This window comes from Hylobates moloch, unplaced genomic scaffold (genome assembly GCF_009828535.3).
Source record: "Hylobates moloch isolate HMO894 unplaced genomic scaffold, HMol_V3 SCAFFOLD_9, whole genome shotgun sequence".
NCBI classification, from domain to species: Eukaryota; Metazoa; Chordata; class Mammalia; order Primates; family Hylobatidae; genus Hylobates; species Hylobates moloch.
The window spans coordinates 65,231,399-65,253,689 of record NW_026652284.1 but is presented as its reverse complement, the minus strand read 5'-3'; the positions used below and the strand labels follow the sequence as shown (position 1 = coordinate 65,253,689).

Here is a 22,291-nt window from a genome sequence, read left to right as displayed (position 1 = left end):
TTCCAGGTGTTGGGGGAATGCTTCCAGTTTTTGTCTGTTCAATATGATGTTGGTGGTGGTTTTGTCACAGATGCCTCTTAATATTTTGAGGTATTCTCTTCTGATGGAAGGCATGCATATTTTAAAATGAAGAAAAAATATAGAGAAGCTGAAAGAAGGAGGAATAGAGAGAGATAAAGAAGTAGAGGGAAGAAGTAGGACAAGGAGAGAATGTGAGGAGAGAGGAAGAGAGAAGGAAAGGAAGAGAAGAGGAAAGAGAGAAGAAAAGAAGGAGAGTGAGAGGAAAATAAAGAGGGGTCAAGGAGGAGAGAGAGAAAGTAAGATAAGAAGGCAGAGGCGGGAGGGGTGAGAAAGGGAGAGGGGAGTTGAAGAGAAGTTAAAACATATTCAGGGCTTTCTAGTCTCCCTTGATATAGTCATTGTTTAATTTTCCAGGCATGTCATCCAGTGTCTCTTTTAAGATGAATGGTGGTACTATCCATCTCCAAAAAGAAACTAAACCCACCTGGCTATGTGTGCCATTATGTACCACTAGTCCTACAACCTTTTATTTCCTCTCTTTCAAGAGTCTTCAAGGAATGACTTATGTTACAGCTATCTGTTCATTTTTATTTTGTCTTCTTCAGCAGATTAGAATTCCCAAGCAATGCCTTATATTATAGACACCAACTTATTTGTTTTGTCCTGTTTATTAGATTACAACCTCCCCAAAGGCAAAGATGTAGTCTTGTCTAGGGCTTGCTGGCTTATTGTGGTAAAGAACTAAATTTTTATTTTTTATTTAAAATATTTCCAATCTATCACAGTCTGATACTTTGTACAAAAATCATACATTTCAATATCATAGCCATATAAACATGCGATACATTTTAAAATGCTTACTCCTACTTTCTGAAATGAAATGGTAAAAACAATTCATTGATTGGCACTGCTTTACTGAATCCACTATGAGATGAAGCAGCAGTTTAGTGCACCTCGCATCTTGCTTTGCACCTACCAATATAACATAAATGGAATTTTGCACTGAATAAATTTTATCTAAATATAACTGAATTGATATTCAAAAATAACAATGAAGATACTGGAAATAAAGTCTTGGTTAGAATGAAATGGCAGCATAAGATCTACTTCCTGTTTTTAACCCCTGATTTGTAGTTTGGCGGGTACTGTTAGGCAATTAATGATGCTTTTAAAAACAAAGTGCATTGCATAATTTTTTGAAGACATATTGTTAGTTAAGTCTAAATGATTTTGATACTACTCTTCATCTTACATTGCCAAAATAAATGCCTAAATATTTTACTAAATTCCCTATCAATGATGACTTGGTGTTATTATCTTTGTAATACGGAAAGAAAGCTCAATTTTTAATCACAATAGTAGGAAACTATCCCTGTCTATCAGGCTAGTTTAGAACAGCAACTGACATTATTATCATATACTATTTTGCGCATACACAGTGCCCTTCAAATGTTGAATTGATGCACTTAATGAAATTAGCTATTCTTCACAGAAAGGGCAGCAATGCTATCAAATCCTTTCTCAAGAGCTTCAAACGAAAACCTGGCAACTTAAGAAAATTAGGAATGAATGCTTTGATTTATTGGGCAATCCCTTAATTCGTGACTTGGTGGCTTTACATGGGAATTTGGAGGGCTTAGCCTGCCATGGGCTGGATAATCAAAGGCTCATGATTTACAGAATACATTTTTAAAATAACTTCTCTAGAGAACCTCACTTTTAAAAAGGCTTTCAAGACTTTTAGTATCCAATTGGGCTATAACATACACTTAACTGAAATACCACTTGCATGATACGATAATTTAGCCAATATCTGGAAGAAATGTCTCAACAAGTGTTTCATCTTTTATATCTCTTTTCATTGAAGCTAAGGGGAAACTGTAGTTGGTTGCCTAACACTGAATAAAACTACAAGCACATTATTTCATTTTGAAGTTGAATGTGGCCAGCAGCTTCTAATGGTATATTTTGAATGTGATCTAGTGAAATTTTTACTAAGGAAATAATAACCTTTCTAAAAACATGAAACATTTGAGGATCGACTTTTCATTTTGATATCTACCTTAGTTAGCATGCCAAAATATAGCCACTCAATGCATTTTTTCTTCCTGATAAGCTCTTAAAGTATAAGTGATGTGTGGCTTTTGCTAATAGTTGGCAGCTATTGATTGTACTGTGATAGCTGATTTGTTCTGCAGAATAAAGTAGAAAATCCTTTTGAATCAAAAAGCATTTCTGTACTTCGAAAATGTCATTAAAAGCTTCGAAAAGGTCACATTTTGAGATTGATGAAATAAAGATCAGTCATTCCTGGCAGGATGAACAGAATGTGATTGGGAAATGAGGCTTTAAAACTTTTGCTAGCACTTTTATAGTGCAAATGTGGGATTCACAATGGCTCTAAGAGCAATAAATAACTTTCTACATACATGATTATTTTCCTGAATAATTAAAGCTATTATTTAGACATTCAAGTGCAGATGAAACTCAGAAGAAAACATGAGGTGTTAAAATACATGAAATTGCCAGCTTTGTAAGCAAAAGTCCCAGACTGGACTCCATTCCAAAATGGCTACCAATATTCTGTGTTTATTTATGGAGATATCATCATGTCTCTGTATCTCACTTATTCAGTATTAAATGAATGATGATATCTATTTTGTCTTTATGAGAATCAATAAAAATTCATTGAAGAACACAAAGGATAGTCAATACTTTGAACTGTCTGAAATAAATGCTCTTTAAACTGCCAAAAAATTATTTAGATAATCAAGTATTATTTAATTGAAAATTCAGTCTTGAGTATATTTATTGGAGCTAAAAAAAGAGAAATGAGTTCTCTTCAAGTAAGCTTAATTAGCTTTCTTTGAGATAAGTTGAAGGTAGTCAAGGGAAATCAAAGCACTTATTTTGCATTATTTTTAGTGATTTTTTCAGGACTGATATTAAAAGTATATGAGACTAAGATCTTATTTTAAATTGAAGCAATAACAACTCTCTTCATGCAGTATTGATTCTACATATGACATCTAATCTTAGCCGCCATTTCTATTTTATTCATATACACATTCAGCAAATATATCTTTCAACAGTCTGACTATATGATTACCCTTTCCAATGTGGCATGACACCTTAAAAACCTCATGTTCCAATGAGAACACATGGACACAGGGAGGGGAACATCACACACCGGGGCCTGTCAGGGGTTGAGGGGAAAGGGGAGGGAGAGCATTAGGACAAATACCTACTGCATGAGGGACTTAAAACCTAGATGACAGGTTGATAGGTGCAGCAAACTGTCATCGCACATGTATACCTATGTAACAAACCTGCATGCTCAGCACATGTATCCCAGAACTTCGAGTAAAATTAAAAAAACAAAATTCACGTTCCTGGAAAGCAGTACTAGTAACAATAAGGAAACAGTGCTGGCTGTGTACATTAATACACCTCCCAAAGCTTTGTTTGTTTTAAATGTGGTTCTGAAACATCACTGAAGGTTAGTTCTTTCCCATGAGTGAGAGCGTATCCATGTCAAGTTTACTGATTCATTTTCTTATGTAGAAATATTTGATGTCTATAAGTTAGTTTGGCTAATTTAGAGTTGCATGCCATGAAGTGGTCATAAATCCTTCATAGATTTTAAAGGGTTTCTCATAAGATTTGCTTTTTAAAAATAAATAAATGGTGAGGATTGCTCTATATTCTGTAAATAATCTAACTGTACCCTCTGAACAACCAAGAGTTCAGAGGGTACTGTTAGATTATTTAGAGAATATTTAAGTTACAATTTTGACAACATTTTATCTTAGAAACACAGCCTAAATGACATCAAATTGTTACTGGGTTGAGTGGATTTAATGATTGAACATGTTTTCTCTCTCTCTAATAGTTTGATTTTTTAAATTCCATAATTTATTGTGATGAAAGATCTCATCAAAATTTTTTTGAGGCAGGGTTGCCTATGATATATAATGATACCAATTTTTGAAGTAAAACTGATATGAATTGTGATATTGGGTTTAATGTGACATTTATTATATGAACAAATTAGATAGTGGTGGAAGTGCTGATAACACTCTTTTGAAATATCATCAGCTATAAAGTACTGCACCACTGCTTGCTTTATAAGCAGAACTTAAATAAATCTATTTAATGATCCTATACATTTTCTTCCCTCCATGTAACACTATATTCCTGCCTGCTATAATCTGCAATTACTTCCTTTTCCCCGAGGAGAACATTTTGCTGAAGAAATAAAAGCCATTTCAGGCACAATCAGCCCCTCTGTTTCTTAAGACATTTTTTTAATTGTAAAAGACTGAGGGAGACTCTTTTTGATGACTCTACTGTATTTTACTATTGAACAGTAATGAGCTCCTACTTCTTACAAATGCATCCAGGAGCCCATGCATTCAACACGCCACTGTCAAAATATGCACATACATGATTGATTACCCAATTTATTGGTGATATTGTATATGCCATCATAGTGCAGTTTAAATGATTTTGACAAGCACAGAAAAGTGTCATTGACAGGTGCAGAAATAAATGATGGGTTTAAGCTTTCAAATGTTTTTACAGCATTTCACTGACTGGCAGGTTGATAAATTAAAATTACAGTTGTAGTATCAGGCCTGAAAGCACAACTGCTTTAGATTACAAAAATAGTGCTGTGGAAACTTTGTGTACTCTCCAGAGGAGTAGCCTGGAGGGCTTTGGGGAAAAAAGTGAAGCAAATGCAGTTGGTAAAGAAATCATTAATTTTGTGGTAGCACTGTCTGAGTCTAAACAAAACCCAAAAAAGTAGATTTTTTAGAAGAAAATTGGCTTTATCTCCTTATCGCTTTTTCCCTGCAGACAGAGAGAAAATTGAAACAGCATCATCAAAAGACAGGCATTGAATTGGCCATTAGTAATTCCATGATGTTAAATGGGCATATTTAAAGCTTAGGGACAATTTCTTGTTAACCTTCCCTTAGTTTCAACACTACGCATGGATTTTAGCTTGTCATACTGTCACCGTGATCCCATCAAGTCTAACTGAGAAAACTTTAAGACATCACTCACTCACTGATTTCGACATTCTTAAAGAAAATGCTATTTCATCAGGCATTTTCTTTACATTCGTATTTCATTCTATTCAAGTCCTGCATCTTTTCAAGTCATGCCTGAACTTCTGCAACTGCTTTATAAGTGGCTCACTTTGGATAATATCACTCTTCAGTTAAAAGCAAAACAGCCAAGTAGGTACACATCATTGAATGGCTCCATTTCACCCATACAATGAGCAGAAAGCTCCTTGTGTTAGGATAATTTCTCAATACAAATTCTCCCTGAATTTGCCAATCTTATCTTTTGTCTTTTCCTGAATCTTCCTAGCTCACTAGACTGGAATGTCTGATACGCTGGATTCGGTGCCTTCTCTGCTGCCACTCATCCAACTCTGTCTCCCAGGAATGCCATTTTAATAGCTCCTTATTGAATTCTTACCTCACCTTGAAGAAAAACTCTGGTCTTAACTTTTGTCTTGGAAATTTTCCTAATATTTTGATCAGTTTCTTTAACTTCTCAATTCCTAAATGCTTGATAGACAGCTATCATTTGATGGCATTAATATAAATCTGCTTTTGCTTTTATGTGCTCTACTACCAACCATCCCTAAATCAGTATTGCTTTCCCTCTTTCATGTTCCTATTATTAAAGTTTTTAATATTGTACTCCATATTTTATATCACTCTAAGTACAGCCTGGAATTGTCTTCCTGTCTTTAGGCTGCTGTTTTGTTTTTTCTTGTCTCTCTTCCTCAATGATCTGCCCTAGTAAGGCAGTCTATCACTCCTGTGCTGATTTCACTCTCCTCTGAACTGAGAATTGGATTCTCTTAACACTTCTAAAATATTCAGGCCTTTGGATTCAATTGGTTAACATTTCTGCAATTCAGTGAAACTTTAGAAAAGATTTATAATATAACTTAATTGCTGCATAGAATGTTTTTAATAATTGGTATTTATTTCCTGTTTGTTTACTATGTGTCAGACACTAAGTACTATCTCATTCATAACAGCTGTTAAGAGTTAGTTATGACCCAGCATGATGGCTCATGCCTGTAATCCCAGCACTTTTGGAGGGTGAGGTGGGAAGATTGCTTGAAACCAGGAGTTTAAGACCAGCCTGTCCAACACAGTGAGACCCCCATTTCTACAAAAGATAAGAATTAGCCAGGTGTGGTGGCTCATGCCTGTAGTACCAGCTACTTGGGAAGCTGAGGAGGGAGGATCACTTGAGCCTGGGAGGTTGAGGCTGCAGTGACTGTGATTGCACCACTGCACTCCAACCTGGGAGACAGAGTAAGACCCTGTCTCAAAAGAAATTACTTTAATAATAATAATAATAATAAAAGATTAGTTACTACCTTAGGTGAGCAAATGGAGACTCAGCAAAGTTAAACAAATTGCCAAATCCATCTATCTAGGAAGTGACAGAATGGGATTCAGAGGAAGGAAATCAAATTACAGAACTTGGGCTCTTAGAGCAAGTGGCTAATACTATAATAATATATAGCATCTGTTACTAAATATGAGGTTTCCTACAAAACCTGGATAAATGTAAAATCATGTGAATCTTTAACCTAATAAGAACGTCAAGGTTTAATACAGTTTTCATAACAGCAGAAGTATACTGAAGATCTAAATTCTACTTCAAGACCGGAAAGAAAAGGGAGAAAATATCCCTCAAGGAAAATGGTTTCACAAACTACAGCTGTTAGCAATTATAAGGTCATTTTTGGATGCAGGGCAAGCTTTGTTGCCTTAACAGTATTTACTCTCTCTTGTTTGGATTTATTAGAACAGATCCTGTGCATCTCAAAGGACTTAGGAGATCCAGGCTTGGCCGGTCCATGCTTAGCTCATGCATAGTCAGTGCTTCAATAGAGATAAATGTAATAATTCTGATATTTTTATCATTGATGTATTCTTTTTTCTTATTTATTTTTATAATTTTAAATTTTCTAATGTTAACTTTAGTGGGTACATAGTAGGCATATATATTTGTGGGGTACATGAGATATTTTCACACAGGCATGCAATGTGTAATAATCACGTCAGGGAGAATGTGGTATCCATTCTCCAAAACATTTACGCTTTGTGTTACAAACAATCCAATTACACTCTTATAGTTACTTAAGATGTACAATTATGTTATTAATTATTGACTATAGTCACCCTGTTGTGCAATCAAATAGGTCTTATTCATTCTTTCTAATTTTTTTTTGTATCCATTAACCATACCCCCGCCCCTGACCCGGTGATGTATTCTTGAAGATCTTCTAACCAAACCTGGGAAATAATATATTGTGAGATAAATCAATATAACTTTTAAATTGTTCTGAGTTATTTAAATTATTGTGATACCGTGAACAAAATCTAAAGTTTTTTTTACCCATGTAATAAGCATCCTCATATAAAGCTACTTATGAAAAAATTCATCAAATGAAAAATTGGTATAAATCGATATTTAATTTCAAAATACAACTAATTCATATTAAAGTCTTCTTAAAAAGTTCAACTTCATGCTGAAGAAGTAGAAGAAATAATTCATGTGGACAGTTTCCTTTGGTGCTGTGAGTGTATGCTCAAAGTGGCGCAGTGTCTGCAAGGTATCAACAGTCAGTGCTTGAAGAAACTTCATGCATTTTTTGAAGTAACTTTAAAATGGAAATTCAGTCTTCAAATGAAGGATTTTTGATTCCTTCTCATCTGTATTTTTTATTAAAAAGTTGTAAATAACTTTTTCAAGGCAACAGTGGTTAAAACCATTATTTAAACTAAGATTTATATATTAGAATCTCAATTGGGATGATCACTCTGTGCTTATTCACCTTTCTTTTCTTTTCTTTCTTTTTTTTTTCTTTCTTTTTTTTTTTTGAGACGGAGTCTCTCTCTGTCGCCAGGCTGGAGTACAGTGGCACGATCCCGGCTCACTGCAACCTCTGACTCCCCGGTTCAAATGATTCTCCTGCCCCAGCTAGGATTACAGGCGTACGCCACCATGTCCAGCTAATTTTTGTATTTTTGGTAGAGCCGGGGTTTCACCATGTTGGCCAGGATGGTCTGGATCTCCTGACCTCGTGATCTGCCTGCTCGGCCTCCCAAAGTGCTGGGATTCCAGGCACAAGCCACCGCGCCTGGCCTTATTCACCTTTCTAAATGCAAACTTGATGCCTATTTCCTCTCAGCTTATTTCCAAGATCACATTCTGTTTTCTCTCAGCTTATTTCCAAGATCAGATTCTATCTGATGCAGCGTTGAAAGGAAGCATTCTCCTAGCAGAATTTTATTATGTTAATTGCTCTAAAATATAATGTTTCAAGGATGTTTAGAATATGAGCCCCCAAACTTAAGCCCTCCATTAAAAAACAAGGTTGCTTAACATCCTAAAAAATGTTAAGATGGGCAAGAATTTTAATATTCAAATTTATTTTATAAATATATTTTATTTATAATATAAACATTCAATATTAGGTATTTATAATTTAAATATATTTAATAAATATGTAAATAGTAAATATAAGATACTTATAATAGTTTAAAATAGAAAATATTATTTAATGAATATTTATTAAATACTGAATTTATATTATTTAATATTTTGAAGTTTAAAATTTATTATGATCCCAGCCTTAGGTCTAAGATGACATCAGAATGAATTTATATGTACTTCTGCATAGGCAGTGTGGAGGCTTCCATGGCATATATTCTGGGCTCTTTGCATCTATCCTGGTCTCTGCTGAGTGAACTCCAAGATAGTTCTAGTTCAATGTGGCTGCCTCCATCACATGCATTTAAAACAGGGAGGGATTGTGGGACATTATATTTCAAAGAAAGATTTTCTGAAGGGACTCCAGAGATGATAAGTGTTTACAATGACAGCTTGTGCATGTGTGTATGGAAAACCATGGAGGGGGATGAAATCACCCTGTAGATGATGGCTCCCAGGCCCCACTGGTCTGGTATTAGAATCAACTAGGTAGCGTTGGAAAACACTGCATCTGTTGATCTACCTGCGCAAACAGAATCACACTTTGGGATGAGCTTTCATGCCTCACTCTAGGTGTATTAGAGGGAAACTACATTAAATGAACAAAGAAGTAACAGTTTTTTTTCCCCCCTCAATGACGTTATTTTAGAAATCATTTCCTGATGCATATGAAGAAAGTTCTTTTTATATCATATATATAGTTGCAGACCAGAGACCTGAGATTTCACTCAACTTCTTTTCACAAGTCCATGATTTTTCTCAGTAAGGAAATAATTTCTTGTAACTTTCTTTGACAGTTTTTTTTCCACTGCAATATTCAGATTGGGTCTATGTTGTGACCAAACAATTTTATTTCAAAATTAGTACAGCACATTTATCCGGGGAAGAATTTGGCTCCCCAATTTATATTAAGATGAGATGCATATTAAAAATGTATCAATATTTCTACTTAAAAAATTTAAATGACAATTACTAGTATTCATCATTAAAATCTGAAACATCTGTACTCATATTGCTTGATAACTCATTTCATGACAATTTTTATCTTTCCCCATTATAATAACTTCTGTTGGTTTTTCTTTTGTTTTTTATAATGTAACTCAAAGCAAAGCACTGCCTATAAAAATGGAGATTTATTCTATGAACTATTTTAAAGCTTTCTGATTGACTCTTTAGAACATGATGCACAAATATACCTTCCAGAACTGTAATAATAGCTAACATTTATGAGCAATTCTTATGTGTCAAAAACTGTGCTAAATGTTTGATATAAATTATCTAAATCTTTTAATCTCCATTTCGCAAACAAGAATCTGAAGCTTGGGAGTTTAAGTGGGGACATGGATGAAGCTGGAAACCATCATTCTCAGCAAACTATCGCAAGGATAAAAAATCAAGCACTGCATGTTCTCACTCATAGGTGGGAATTGAACAATGAGAACACTTGGACACAGGAAGGGGAACATCACACACTGGGGCCTGTTGTGGGGTGGGGGGAGGGCGGAGGGATAGCATTAGGAGATATACCTAATGTAAATGATGAGTTAATGGGTGCAGTACACCAACATGGCACATGTATGCATATGTAACAAACCTGCACGTTGTGTACATGTACCCTAAAGTATTAAAAAAAAAAAAGAGTAATTGCCTAAACTAACACATCTAGCTTGTAAGTGTCCAAGCCTATGAGGGTGAAAGCAACTTTCACCAGTGCCTATTAACAAATACTTTAAGACACTGACGGGCAGTGGACTGAACTATGCAATATTTAGCAGTGAGGTATTCATTAATATAATTCACACATTTTTATTGAATATAGAATTAAAATTAATGTGAGTGAGGTGTGCTGTGGACAAATTCAATGTTACATACTCACATGTCAACTGATATAATAAACCATATACCATGCACTTATTCTGACATGTAATAAACCATATACCATGCACTTATTCTGACATGTGACTATGGATTAAAAGTCATAAATTTGATCATCATGGAGGAATGGGAGGCAGGATTAGACTGCAGTTCCCACTCGGACAGACAGAGCAGCGTGCAGAGGCTCGCACGGTGAATTTTAGCTCCATATCAACTGCAAGAATGAACCAGCAATCTCAAGAGGACACACAGACCCTCTGAAGGAGGCAGAGTGCTCCTGCAGGACCCAGGAGACATCCCAAATACTGTGAGTGCCCCAACTGCAGAAGTGGGAAAGGGAGATCCTCCTCTCCCGAACACACACACCCCACTGGAGAAACTGAAGGTCTGTTTGCGGCAGAAAAGTTTCCAACCTTATCTGGAGCTGAGTCAATTTCAAGAGCTGAGTGAAATACATGGGAAAGGCCCTGGGAGCTCACTGGGTCTTCAAGCAGGCCATTCCTGCTTGGCACCACAGATATCCATCAGGAGGGTGGCCAGAGGAGCGGGAGTAAAACACCACAGGCAGAAGGAAATCTCCAGCTGAACTTTGTAACAACTTGAAAGGGGCAAGAAGCTTCCTGGCCAAAACTCAAGGGAGAGTGGGAATTCAGTGTGCAGACTCCACAGGCTGGGGAAGAACCAAACCCTTTTCTTTCACAGCTGGGAGGCAGGTAGCCTGGGGCAAGTTCTCAAGCCTGGCTCACCCATAGCCTGCAAACCAACTTGGGGTTGTTAGCGGGGGCATGGTGGGAGTGAGACTTGCCCTTTGGTTTGCATGGGAGCTGGTTAAGCCCTGTGACTGCCAGTTTTCCCATTTCTCTGACAACCTTCATGACTCAGAAGAGGCAGCCATAATCCTTCTAGGTACACCAACTCCATTGACCTGGGAACCTCATCCCCATCCCCCACAGCAGCCACAGCAAGACCCACCGAAGGAGAGCCAGAGCTCGGACACGCCTAGCCCTGCCCCCACCTGATGGTCCTCCCCTACTCACCCTGGTAGCTGAAGACAAAGGGCATATAATCTTGGGAGTTCTAGGGCCCCACCCACCACTGGTTCCCCTCCATACTACCACAGCTGATGCTCCCTGGAAAGTGCCACCTCCCAGCAGAAGGCCAACCACCAAAAAAATACAGCATTAAACCACCAAAGCTGAGAACGCTGACAGAGTCCATTTCATCATAGGACTCTGCAGACAACCCCCAGTACCAGCCTGGAGCTGGGTGGACTTGCTGGGTGGCTAGACCCAGAAGAGGGACAACAATCACTGTAGTTCGGCTCACAGGAAGCCACATCCACAGGGAAAGGTGGAGAGTACTACATCAAGGGAACTCCCTGTGGGACAAAAGAATCTGGACAACAGCCTTCAGCCCTAGACCTTCCCTCTGACAGAGCCTACCCAAATGAGAAGGAAGCAGAAAACCAACACTGGTAATATGACAAAACAGGCTCTTTAACACCACCAAAAATCACACTAGTTCACCAGCAATGTATCCAAACCAAGAAGAAATCACCGATTTACCTGAAAAAGAGTTCAGGAGGTTAGTTATTAAGCTAATCAGGGAGGCACCAGAGAAGGGCAAAGCCTAATGCAAGGAAGTCCAAAAAGTGAAGGGAGAAATATTCAAGGAAATACATAACATAAAAAGAAACAATAAAAAATTCAGGAAACACTGGACACACAGAAATGCAAAATGCTCTGGAAAGTCTCAGCGATAGAAATGAACAAGTAGAAGAAAGAAATTCAGAGTTCAAAGACAAGGCCTTCAAATTAAACCAATCCAACCATGACAAATAAGAAAGCATAAGAAAATATGAACAAAGCCTCTAAGAAGTCTGGAATTATGTTAAATGACCAAACCTAAGAATAATGGGGAAGAAGAGAAATCTAAAAGTATGGAAAACATATTGGGGGAATAATCGAGAAAAACTTCCCTGGCCTTGCTAGGGAACTAGACATCCAAATACAAGAAGCACAAAGAACACCTGGGAAGTTCATCACAAAAATATCAGCACCTAGGCACACTGTCATCAAGTTATCTCAAGATGTGAGACAGAAGCACCAGGTAACCTACAAAAGAAAACCTATCAGATTAACAGCAGATTTCTCAGCAGAAACCCTACAAACTAGAAGGGATTGGGGTCCTATCTTCAGCCTCCTTAAACAAAACAATTTTCAGCCAAGAATTTTGTATCCAGCGAAACTAAGCATCACATATAAAGGAAAGATACCATCTTTCTCAGATAAACAAATGCTGAGAGAGTTTGCCAGTACCAAACTAACACTACAAGAATTGATAAAAGGAGCTCTAAATCTTGAAACAAATCCTGGAAACACATCAAAACAGAACCTCTTTAAAGTATAAATCACACAGGACCTAGAAAACAAAAATATAAGTTAAAAAGAAAAAAACAAAAAACAAAACCAAGGTACGCAGGCAACAAATAGCATGATGAATGCAACAGTACCTCACATCTCAATACTAAACATTGAATGTAAATGGCCTAAATGCTTTACTTAAAAGATACAGAACTGCAGAATGCACAAGAACTCACCAACCAACTCTCTGCTGCCTTCAGGAGACTCACCTAATATGTAAGGACTCACATAAACTTACTTAAAGTAAAGGGGTGGAAAAAGGCATTTTGCAAATGGACACCAAAGGTGAACAGGGGTAGCTATTCTTATATCAGACAAAACCAACTTTAAAGCAACAGCAGTTAAAAGAGACAAAGAGGGACATTATATAATGGTAAAATACCTTGTCCAGCAGGAAAATATCACAATCCTAAACATATATGCACCTAACACTGGAGCTTCCAAATTTATAAAACAAGTACTAATAGACCTAAGAAATGTGATAGACAGCAACACAATAATAGTGGGGAACTTCAATACTCCACTGACAGCACTACACAGGTCATCAAGACAGAAAGTCAACAAAGAAACAATGGATTTAAACTTTACCTTGGAACAAATGGACTTAACAGATATATACAGAACATTTTTTCCAACAACTGCAGAATACACATTCTATTCAACAGTGCATGGGACTTTCTAAAACATAGGCCATACGATAGGCCATAAAATGAGCCTCAATAAATTTAAGAAAATTGAAATTATATCAAGCACCTCTCAGATCACAGTGGAATAAAAGTGTAAATCAACTCCAAAAGGAATCTTCAAAACCATGCAAATACATTGAAATTAAATAGCCTGCTCTGGAATGAGCATTGAGTCAAAAACAAAATTAAGATGGAAATTTAAAAATTCTTTGAACTGAACGACAATAATGACACAACCTATCAAAACCTCTGGGATACAGCAAAGGTGGTGCTAAGAGGAAAGTTGATAGCCCTAAATGCCTACATCAAAAAGACTGAAAAAGCACAAACTGACATTCTAAGGTCACATCTCAAGGAACTAGAGAAACAAGAACAAACCAAAACCAAACCCAGTAAAAGAAAGGAAATAACCAAGATCAGAGCAGAACTAACTGAAATTGAAACAAAAAGAAATAATACAAAAGATAAATGAAACAAAAAGCTAGTTCTTTGAAAAGATAAATACAACTGATAGACCATTAGCAAAATTAACCAAGAAAAGAAGAGAGAAAATCCAAATAACCTCATTAAGAAACGAAACAGGAAGTATTATAACTGACACCACTGAAATACAAAAGATCACTCAAGGCTACTATGAACACCTTTATGCACATAAACTAGAAAACCTAGAAGAGATGGATAAATTCCTGAAAAAATACAGTCCTCTTGGCTTAAATCAGGAAGAATTAGATACCCTGAACAGACCAACAACAAGCAGGGAGATTGAAATGGTAATTTAAAAATGACCAGCAAAAAAATGTCCAGGACCAGACGGATTCACAGCAGAATTCTACCAGACATTCAGAGAAGAATTGGTACCAATCTTTTGACGCCATTCCACAAGATAGAGAAAGACGAAACCCTCCCTAATTTATTCTATGCAGCCAGCATCACCCTAATACCAAAACCAGGAAAGGACATAACCAAAAAAGAAAACTTCAGACCAATATCCTTGATAAACATAGATGCTAAAATCCTTAACAAAATACTAGCTAACCAATCCAACAACATATCAAAAAGATAACCCACCATGATCAAGTAAGTTTCATACCAGGGATGCAGGGATGGTTTAACATATGCAAGTCAATAAATGTGATATACTACATAAATAGAATTAAAAATAAAAATCACATGATAACCTCAATAGATGCAGAAAAAGCATCTGACAAAATCCAGCATCCTTTTATGGTTAAAACTCTCATCCCTCAATGTAATAAAAGCCATCTATGATAAACCCACAGCCAACATAATACTGAATGGGGAAAAGTTGAAAGCATTCTCTCTGAGAACTGGAACAAAACAAGGATGCCCACTCTTACCACTCCTCTTCACATAGCACTGTAAGTCCTAGCCAGAGCAACTAGACAAGAAAAAGAAATAAAGAGCATCTATATCGATAAAGAGGAAGTAAAACTGTCACTGTTTGCTAACAATATGATTGTTTTCCTTGAAAACCCTAGAGACTCCTCCAGAAAGCTCCTAGAACAGATAAAAGAATTCAGCAAAGTTTCTGGATACAAGATTAATGTACACAAATCAGTAGTTCTGCTACACACCAACAGCAACCAAGCTAAGAATCAAATAAAAAACGCAATCCACTTTACGATGGCTGCAACAAAATTTAAAATACTTACGAATATACCTAACCAAGGAGTCAAAAGACCTCTACAGGGAAAACTACAAAACACTGCTGAAAGAAATCACAGATGACACAAACAAATGGAAACACTTCCCATGTTCATGGATGGGTAGAATCAATATTGTGAAAGTGACCACACTGCCAAAAGCAGTCTACAAATTCAATGCAATCCCAATCAAAATACCACCATCATTCTTTACAGAATTAGAAAAAACAATTCTAAAATGCATATGGAACCAAAAAAGATCCCGTATAGCCAAAACAAGACTAAGCAAAAAGAACAAATCTGGAGGCATCACACTACCTGATTTCACACTATATTATAAGGACATAGTCACCAAAACAGCGTGGTACTGGTATAAAAATTGGCACATAGACCAATGGAACAGAGAAGAAAACCCAGAAATAAACCCAAATACTTACAGCCAAATGATCTTCGACAAAGCAAACAAAAACATAAAGTGGGAAAAGGACACCCTATTCAACAACTAGTACTGGGATAATTGGCAACCCACATGTAGGAGAATGAAACTGGATCCTCATCTCTCACCTTATACACAAATCAATTCAAGATGGATTAAAGACTTAAATCTCAGACCTGAAACTATAAACATTCTAGAAGATAACATTGGAAAAACCCTTCTAGACATTGGCCTAGATTTCATGACCAAGAACCCGAAAGCAAATTCAATAAAAACAAAGATAAATAGTTGAGACTTAATTAAACTAAAGAGATTTTGCATGGCAAAAGGAAGACAGTGAACAGACAACTCACAGAGTGGGAGAAAATCTTCACAATCTATACATCTGACAAAGGACTAATATCCAGAATCTACAATGAACTCAATCAAATCAGTAAGAAAAATACAAACAGCTCACTGAAAAGTGGGTTAATTACATGAATTACTACAGTACTCAAATGAAGATATACAAATGGCCAAGAAACATATGAAAAAATGCTCAACATCACTAATGATCAGGCAAATGCAAATGAAAACCACAATGCAATACTAGCTTACTTCTGCAAGAATGGCCATAATCAAAAAATCAAAAAACAGTAGATGGTGGAGTGGATGCAGTGAACAGGGAACACTTCTACACTGCTGGTGGGAATGTAAACTAGTACAACCACTATGGAAAACAGTGTAAATATTCCTTGAAGAACTAACATTAGAACTACCATTTGATCCAGCAATCCCACCACTGGGTATCCACCCAGAGGAAAAGAAGTCATTATACAAAAAAGATACTTGCACATGCATGTTTATAGCAGCAGAATTCGCCAATTGCAAAATCATAGAACCAACCCAAATGCCCAACAATCAAAGAGTGGATAAAGAAATTGTGGTGTATATTTATATGATGGAATACTAATCAGCCATAAAAAGAAACAAATTAACGGCATTTGCAGTAACCTGGATGAGACTGAAGACTATTATTCTAAGTGAAGTAACTCAGGAATGGAAAACCAAACATCGTATGTGTTCACTGATAAGTGGGAGCTAAGCTATGAGGATGGAAAAGCATAAGAATGATACAATGGACTTTGGGGACTTGGTGGGGGGGGGAAGGTTGGGAGGGGGGTGAGGGCTAAAAGACTACAAATACGATGCAGTGTATACTGCTTGGGTGATGGGCGCACCAAAATCTCACCAATCACCACTGAAGAACTTACATCTTCTTACTGAAAAAGGTAGCAGAGAGATACATACATGCTTTTATTTTTTTGAGACAGGGTCTCACTTTGTTGCCTACACTGGAGTGAAGTGGTGCGATCTCGGTTCATCGTAGCCTGGACCTCCTGGGCTCAAATGATCCTCCCATCTTAGCCCCCCAGGTGGCTAGGACTACAGGCATGGCACCATGGCCAGCTAATTTTTTAAATTTTTTGTAGAGATGATGTTTCAAGATGTAGTCCAGCCTGGGCTCAAACTCTTGAACTCAAGTGAGTCTCCCACCTTAGCATACATACTTTTGGACAGTCTTATTTAAAATAATTTTCTTGAGGGAACAGAAACATTTAGCTATAAATTAAAATATCCATTCAGAAGAATCATTTGGGTTGCCTTTCACACCACTTTACTTTTAAGACATAAGCAATATCTTATGTGTGCCATGCTAATTTTCCCACTTTGAACATTTGCTGAGTGATACATTATTATTTTTTTTTGGAAAGTTTTTCTCAGCGTTCTAATACTCAGTGCTAAACTCCTGATAAGTTTAAAACAAAGATTACTTAGGGTCTGCCTTTTAAAACAGAAGTATGCAATAAAAAAGGAATTCCATCTCATAATAGCCAGAACAGTAAACGCTGCACAGAAACTGCATGAAGTGAGGCGTGAAGAGAAGCTATTTCAGGCCTTTTGACTTGAGGGCAGATACATATGCATTCAAACTAAAAGATTTCTTCAGGTGTAGAGATTTTTAACAATAGGAGCTGATGATCAATGTAGGGAAAAAAGCATGCTTTATCACTTTTTTTGGTCCAGACCAACTCGACCTTTCATTTTCCATGTAGTCTTCAAATAAATGCATATATTCCATTTTTTGTCTTCCACATCCCCTAACAATTATTTTGATTTCCATGATTTGAGTGGCTTTCTGAAAAGCTTTTATGAAGAGTGGAAAGGAATTGGGAACCATGTTGTTGAATGAGTGATAGAAATATTCAATGACCATGTACAAAGTAATAAAAGAAAAGTGATCGGGTCACTTAAAAATCTAACCCCATTCCATGTTTCTGGTCATTAAGCATCAGTATTGTGGCTGCCTACATATGACAGCTTTTTTTCCCTCATCAAATATAGCACTATTTCTCTAGGCAAGACATTGCATTTTTCACCACTTTTTCATACAATATCATCTATAATATTGAAAGTGCAAACGTCGTTTCACAATACACTTTAATATGTTAGTCAAAGGAGTATTTGATCAGATACAAACAACATTGCTTATTCTTAGTTTGAAATGCCTAAAAATAGAACATGTGCACTCATGTCAAAAACATATTATTAATTATTTTATTACTATTACTTTTTGCGACAGAGTCTTGCTCTGTCACCCAGGCTGGAGTACAGTGGTGTGATCTTGGCTCACTGCAACTTCCGCCTCCCAGGTTCAGGCAATTCTCCTCAGCCTCCCAAGTAGCTGGGATTACAGGCGTGTGCCACCATGCCCAGCTAATTTTTGTATTTTTAATAGAGACGGAGTTTCACCATGTTGGCCAGGCTGGTCTTGAGCTCCTGACCTCAAGTGATCCGCCCACCTCCCAAAATGCTAGGATTGCAGGCATGAACCACCGCGCCCGGCCAACAATATATTATTCTTAAAGATATGTATTGTGACTAAGAAGGATACCATCAGAGCAGGCAAGCATTGGTCTTATCTAAATTTGCCTCAGGGTTCCTCAGCTTTGGGTGCAAAGAAGCAGTCAATGTGAGTGAACTGGAGAAATTAAAGTGAAATGAGAGCTAAGGAGAAAAGATAGATATAGTTTGTGAAGACAGACTTAGGGAAGTGGGTGAAGAAACAGTGAATAGAGTAGATGGAAAAGAAATGGAGAATGGCAATGGGTAGACAGGCTTGGAATGGTGAAGCTATGGCTCAGAGGAATTTTTAAAACCAATCTGAGTATATTTTTACATGAATAGAATATGGATGATCACTGTGTACCTTGTTTAGCCTTTATGGAAGATACAGGATTTCATATACATTCATTAGCTGAGTCACAATACAACCTAGGGAGCATTTTAGTTAAGTCTTTATAAAACATAGATAGCAATGTTGCATGCAATGATATGTTATGATTTTGAATATGACGTTAAATGACCGAAAATACCATCTCAGAAGTTCTTGGTAATTTGAATTAAATAATTAATACTTAAAGTATTTAAATATATACTTACCCAACAGACAGGAAAGGTTCCTTTGATTCAAGTCTATGAAAAAATATGAAAATTTTCTTTTAACATAACAACTTGCTGTATATTCAAAAATTGCTTTTACATGAACCTGACAAAATTATTATACTTGTTTGGATGAAAATGCATAATGTAGCACCAGTAAAAAGCTATACATAATATATTAAGACCTAATCTGGACTAAGTCAATTTGCAGCTGGATTAATGCAGAAGCTAAATAAAATGAGAGTCTTGGAATGAGGACATAACATTTAACTGATATATTAAGATGATCATAGTATTATCTAATTCTGATTGCACTCTCTATATCTACTCATTTTCTTTATACATGGTAATTTGTTTGTAGAAGTTTCTATATATCTATTTGTGGTTGTTGTAATAGTGAAATAATTTATAATGTGCTTGTTACATGTTAGCTGAATAACTGATTTACTCAGAAGACAGAAGCAGCATACCATATATAGTTATTTATTGATCTTAACAGCCCTTAGGGTGGGGTAGTGTCAGGTCACAAATTTGGGTCCTTCAGCCTCCTTTGTGTCTTCTAAAAACTGGGTATTTTCTGTACCTCAATATCTCAAAGGGAAAGTCTAATCCTGAAGGTTGTGGTTCATTTGAGAGAGCCACTTTAAAACATATTCTGTGTCTTATTTTTCTCATTATAAAATGGGCTAGGCTTACTTCTAGCTACTTTTCTAATTTCATAAATTAACTTTCCATTTTTTTTTTTTTTTACAAAATGTAAGTAAATCAGGAAAGAATCCAATTTTAAATAGTTCCTAAATAATTAAGGAAACCTGTTGGTAAGTGTATTTTGGCCACTCTAGTTTCATTATAGGTTTCTTAAGATACAATTAAGAGTTAAATGTAGGCGAACTGAAGATATTTTTAACTAAATCCTGGTGTTTAAGATTTTTAAGAAGCACAGTTGAAATGACTATCTTAGAATTAGGCTAAAAATTTATTTTTATAAATATGAGTCGAAACAATGAAGGCAATAATTACTTTTTTGTCTCTATTTCATTCTGTGTATGTAAAGATTTGCTTATGAGAAATATGCCTTGGTGCATTTATAGGCAGAGCTGACATGCATCTCTACCATATACCATGCTGCTTTGGGTGAATCATAATAGCAGAAAAGGGATTTTTAGGAAGCAAGTGCCTTAGCAATCCCTTTGGACAGCTCTAGGTAGGGTAGAAGCAGATAAAACCAATAGTTGGTGCTAAGAGTTTGGAGAGGTTTATTTATGTAACCTTTCCTTTTCTGAATTCCAGTATTATTCACATCTCTAACTGTAGGTACATTAATTTCCTTATTGTGTTTGTTTTTCTCATACATTTGTGATCTACATAAGCAAACAGAACTAGGGAGGGAAAAGCTGAAGTAACGAAAAATGTTTGGATATATTTGCTTTATAAGACATGACCAGTGCCAAGTGATCAAAAGGAAATTACCTTGAAGAAATGAGGGGGATTCTATATAATATGATGCAGGAGATTGTTCACATATTTAGACCATCAACCCCATAATGATACTACTTTATTTTCCACCTGATAATACTTGAAATAAAGACAGCATGTGGGCATTAATGGGATCCCTTCTCTCTGTATTTGCCAATAATTTCAGCCTAACACTTATCAGACGTTAGCGTACGTGTGGGATTTGCTTGTGGGAAGTGCTACTCTCCAGCCTTCTATGTTCCCCATTTTCTATACACTACATCGTCCCCCTTACCTCTCACTGCTATATGATTCTTAGTGGCACTGAATAATATAATGAGAATATTTTAAAAGGTTTTATATCTTTCTCCTCTCTTTTTTTTCAGCCTCCATGTCCCATTAGTTAGCAAGTCCCATCAATTTTTCCTTTGGGACTCTCATGTCCCCTTCTGCATTCCATTCCCAGCCTGGTTTTCATTAGTTACCCCAGCCTAGTTAGTCTCTCCGAGATTCCTTGTTCAAAGTCACTTCAACTTTACACACTGCTTTCACACTAAGCTTCCATCAATGCTGCCACTTACTTCCTTAGGGCAAGTACTGCATTGCACCACTTTAGGGTGGCATAAGCAATTTGAATAAAAGCAAAGCCCACCACTTTTGATTTTCCCTCTGCAATTATCAAAATACTGAGTTCAGAATGTGTTTGCAGTAGGATTTATTGATTGATTCCTCTCTCTCCTTTTTTTTTTTTCAAGGTTTCAGACAAGCAACTGTTGGACTAGAGCATACAGGGACATATGTTGTCCTACTGCCCCCTGTGGTTAGTATGATTAGTCTGACTAGCTAGTTATTAATAGTTGTCCCCTTCTCCTACCACTTCAAGCCCACTTCAACCAGCTCCTTCCAAATGCTCAAGAGAAGACTTCAGAAGAAAATTCAAAGTTTTCAAAATGATGTTGGATTGAAAGTTCTGATGATGTTCTATAAACCAAGAGTTTGCAAACTGTGGCCAAATCCTGCTTACCCTCTGATTGTGTATAGCCCCAAGCTAAGAATGGTTTTTACATTTTAAAGTAGCTGGAAAATATCAAAAGAAGAGTAATATTTTGTGACACATGAAAATTACATGAAATTCAAACTTCAGTGTCTGTAAATAAAGCTTACTGAAACAGAGCCATGTGACTTCATTTACATATTGTTTAAGGCTGCTTTGTGCTATGGCAATAAGTTGAGTAGTTGTGGCAGAGACTGCATGTCCAAAATCCTAAAATATTTACTATGTGGCCTTTATAGAAAAAGTAAAGTATGCCAGTGTGTGAGATATTATTTTGTTGGAAGGAATTGGAAACAAACTCCTAAAATAGGCTTTCTTTACTTTTAATACATATCAAGGTATTTTTTCCTAGATTTAGAAATTCAGAATAATTTGAATTCCTTCTCTACATCACCATTTCAACCTCTGATCCTACTAACAAACATATTCACCTGAAATGTTGTTTTTATGTTACCACCTTTCTGGATTTCATTAATCATAAGATGGTACCCAGACTTTTAAGATCTTCACAAACATGCCCTCACCAGTTTTCCATGTCATTCTTTACTGCTTCTCTTACTAAACAATAAACACTTCATTCCAGAAAAACTAAGTATTGTCCAGACACATCTGATTTGGCTTTGCTTTGGTACACTTAGCATTATGTTTCTATA

General features: G+C 36.4%; 1 protein-coding gene across 23 annotated transcripts in view; it reads right to left on the bottom strand.

Moving 5' to 3' along the window:
• The window catches only part of RALYL (RALY RNA binding protein like), a 751,296-nt gene that overhangs the window by 111,590 nt on the left and 617,415 nt on the right, over window positions 1-22,291 (bottom strand). For 17 of the 23 annotated variants that reach the window (XM_032759956.2, XM_032759947.2, XM_032759943.2 and 14 more), the window contains one exon: window positions 19,130-19,162. The exons of the other annotated variants lie outside the window; for them this stretch is intronic. In XM_032759956.2, coding sequence (XP_032615847.1) covers window positions 19,130-19,162 — 33 coding nt within the window. The remainder of the gene's footprint in view (window positions 1-19,129; window positions 19,163-22,291) is intronic. 23 annotated transcript variants of the gene reach the window in all.